General features: G+C 47.0%; 1 protein-coding gene across 1 annotated transcript; it reads left to right on the forward strand.

Annotated features, from left to right (window-relative positions):
* Window positions 1-749: 749 nt before the first annotated feature.
* Window positions 750-2,083, forward strand: LOC119344897 (S-locus-specific glycoprotein S13-like; the record flags this gene model as incomplete). The annotated part of the gene is made up of 1 exon (XM_037615189.1): window positions 750-2,083. A coding segment is annotated over exon 1 (1,333 nt), but the record flags the coding sequence as incomplete, so codon positions are not given.
* Between the last annotated feature and the right edge of the window lie 313 nt (window positions 2,084-2,396).

A 2,396-nucleotide genomic window follows, 5' to 3' on the forward strand; every position in this document is an offset into this window, starting at 1 on the left:
TGTAGCAACGCACGAGCATTTGTGCTAGTTTATACGAATTCAAAAATAGGAGTACCAAATTTCAAATTTTTTGTCGACCGGCACAAGTAATGCAACATGCACGCCCGCAAAATAGATATTCAACATGTTGCATGGTACTTGTACTAGCACACTACTACATACTGCCTGCCTTGTATCAAAGCAACCGATGCCTCTGTTGCTACTACCGCATCATCAGAGTTTCTCATGGTTACCCTTGCTTGTGCGGTCCTGTTGGACAGGGTCGAGGAGCAAGAAGAAAGGCAAGGGCAAGAGATTGAACGGATTCGCGCCGGACTTCTTTGCAGATCTGTAGCTTTTGCATGGAAGGCAAGAGCAAGAAGAAAGGCCATGTTGTTGAAAGGCAATAGCAAGAAGAAAGGCAAGGGCAAGGGCTCTAGAACTTTGGATGTACGAGTGAATGACCATGTTGTTGATCTGGTCTAGCATAGGACGAGACGTGAGGTATTAGATTTCTTAGCCGCCATTTAAGAAGCACATATTTTTTCCGCCTCATGTCCTTTTCAATCTCAACAGACCTGACCGCTGGTGCCTAACTTCCGGAACAAATTTAGAACAACTCAACCACTCTTTCATTCCTCTGGGGTCCAAGTATCCAATCCAAGGCAGCATGGCGCTCTGATTGGTTCTATACACTGTGTATATATTCCCTAGTCGGGTGACCCCATACTCATTCTCATTGCAAGCGCCTCAAAGATATTGTACTCCACCATGATCCTGCAAGCAAGCAGAAGGCCAAGAATGCCAATGTATTCTCCCCTTCCTGTGTACGCTATTCTTTTGCTTCTTTCTTGGCCATTCAGTTCGGTGCCTATTTGCTCATCCGATAATCGGCTTGTCGCTGGCAAGCCGCTCTCCCCTGGCAGTGTCCTCGTCTCTCAAGATGGGGTGTTTGCCCTGGGATTCTTCTCCCCGTACAACTCCACTAAGAACCATCACTATGTTGGCATATGGTACAACGACATCCCGGAGCGCACGGTGGTATGGGTTTCTAACCGTGCGGCGCCGATCACCACTAACCTTTCCTCTGCAAATCTTGCCGTCACCGGCAGCTCCGACATAGTCTTGTCTGATAACAATGGTCGTGTCTTCTGGACAACGTACAACAGCATCAACATCAACTCCATCTCGGTGGAAGCAGTGTTGGACAACACTGGCAACTTCATCCTTAGATCATTAACTGATAGTACCATCCTATGGCAAAGCTTCGACCACCCTACCGACACTCTCCTACCCGGCATGAACCTCAGGCTCAGCCACAACACGCTTCCACTGCAGCACCTCGTCTCCTGGAAAGGCCTACATGACCCATCCCCCGGTGAGTTCTCCTACGGCGCAGACCCTAGCAGCCTCCTCCAGTGCTTCGTCTGGAATGGCTCGAGGCCACACCGGCGAAGCCCGGTGTGGACAAATTACCTCTATGTTGGTGGATTCAACGAGTCTACCATTTATATGGCCTTACATCACGCCGGTGACGAGGTGTACATGTCCTTCATCATGCCGATTGGCTACTTCGTCCTGCTGGTCAGGATGGAGATTGACTACTTGGGCAAGGTAAATCTACTGATCTGGGAGAGCAACATGTCTGCATGGAGAGCCCTGTATGCAGAGCCTCAACATGAGTGCAATATGTACGGCTACTGTGGTCTTTATGGTTACTGCGACAATACAGAAGTTGTCCCAGTTTGCAAGTGCCTTGAAGGTTTTGAGCCGAGGGATGGTGAAGGATGGATCGCCGATGGCTTCTCACATGGATGCCGCCAGAAGGAGGTGCAGAGGTGCACCCATGGAGACGGTTTCTTGGTCTTTCCAGGCATGAAGGTCCCTGACAAGTTCATACATGTCCCGAGCAGAAGCTTTGATGAGTGCACGGAGGAATGCAGAAGCAATTGCTCCTGTGTGGCATATGCTTATTCCAAGATGAGCAACATGGATATTGATGGGGATGACACAAGATGCCTGGTATGGATGGGAGATTTGATCGACATGGAGAACCACACTCAAGGAGGGGAGAACCTCTATGTTCGGACTAAAAGATTACAAGGTATGCATGATTAATTCCTTGCTATCTTTCTCTGATTGCTTATGATATATCTAGTAACACAAAATATAGTAACACACTATGTAAAATATAGACATTTTCGTAAAAATGTTGTAAATTACAAACTTGGGAGATAAAAAAATATTTTCCGAATTACTACATTGTGTACACCGTTTTACTAGATTTTATATGTACCATTACTAGGGGGTGTAGAATAAGCTATTCTATACTCACGCTTAGGCCCTGTTTGGTTCGGCCATGGATTTCTAAAAGCAGCTGTGAAAAATCTGCTGTGGAAAATCTGATGTGAAAAATA

The sequence above is a fragment of the Triticum dicoccoides genome, unplaced genomic scaffold, assembly GCF_002162155.2.
Source record: "Triticum dicoccoides isolate Atlit2015 ecotype Zavitan unplaced genomic scaffold, WEW_v2.0 scaffold191367, whole genome shotgun sequence".
Taxonomy (NCBI): domain Eukaryota; kingdom Viridiplantae; phylum Streptophyta; class Magnoliopsida; order Poales; family Poaceae; genus Triticum; species Triticum dicoccoides.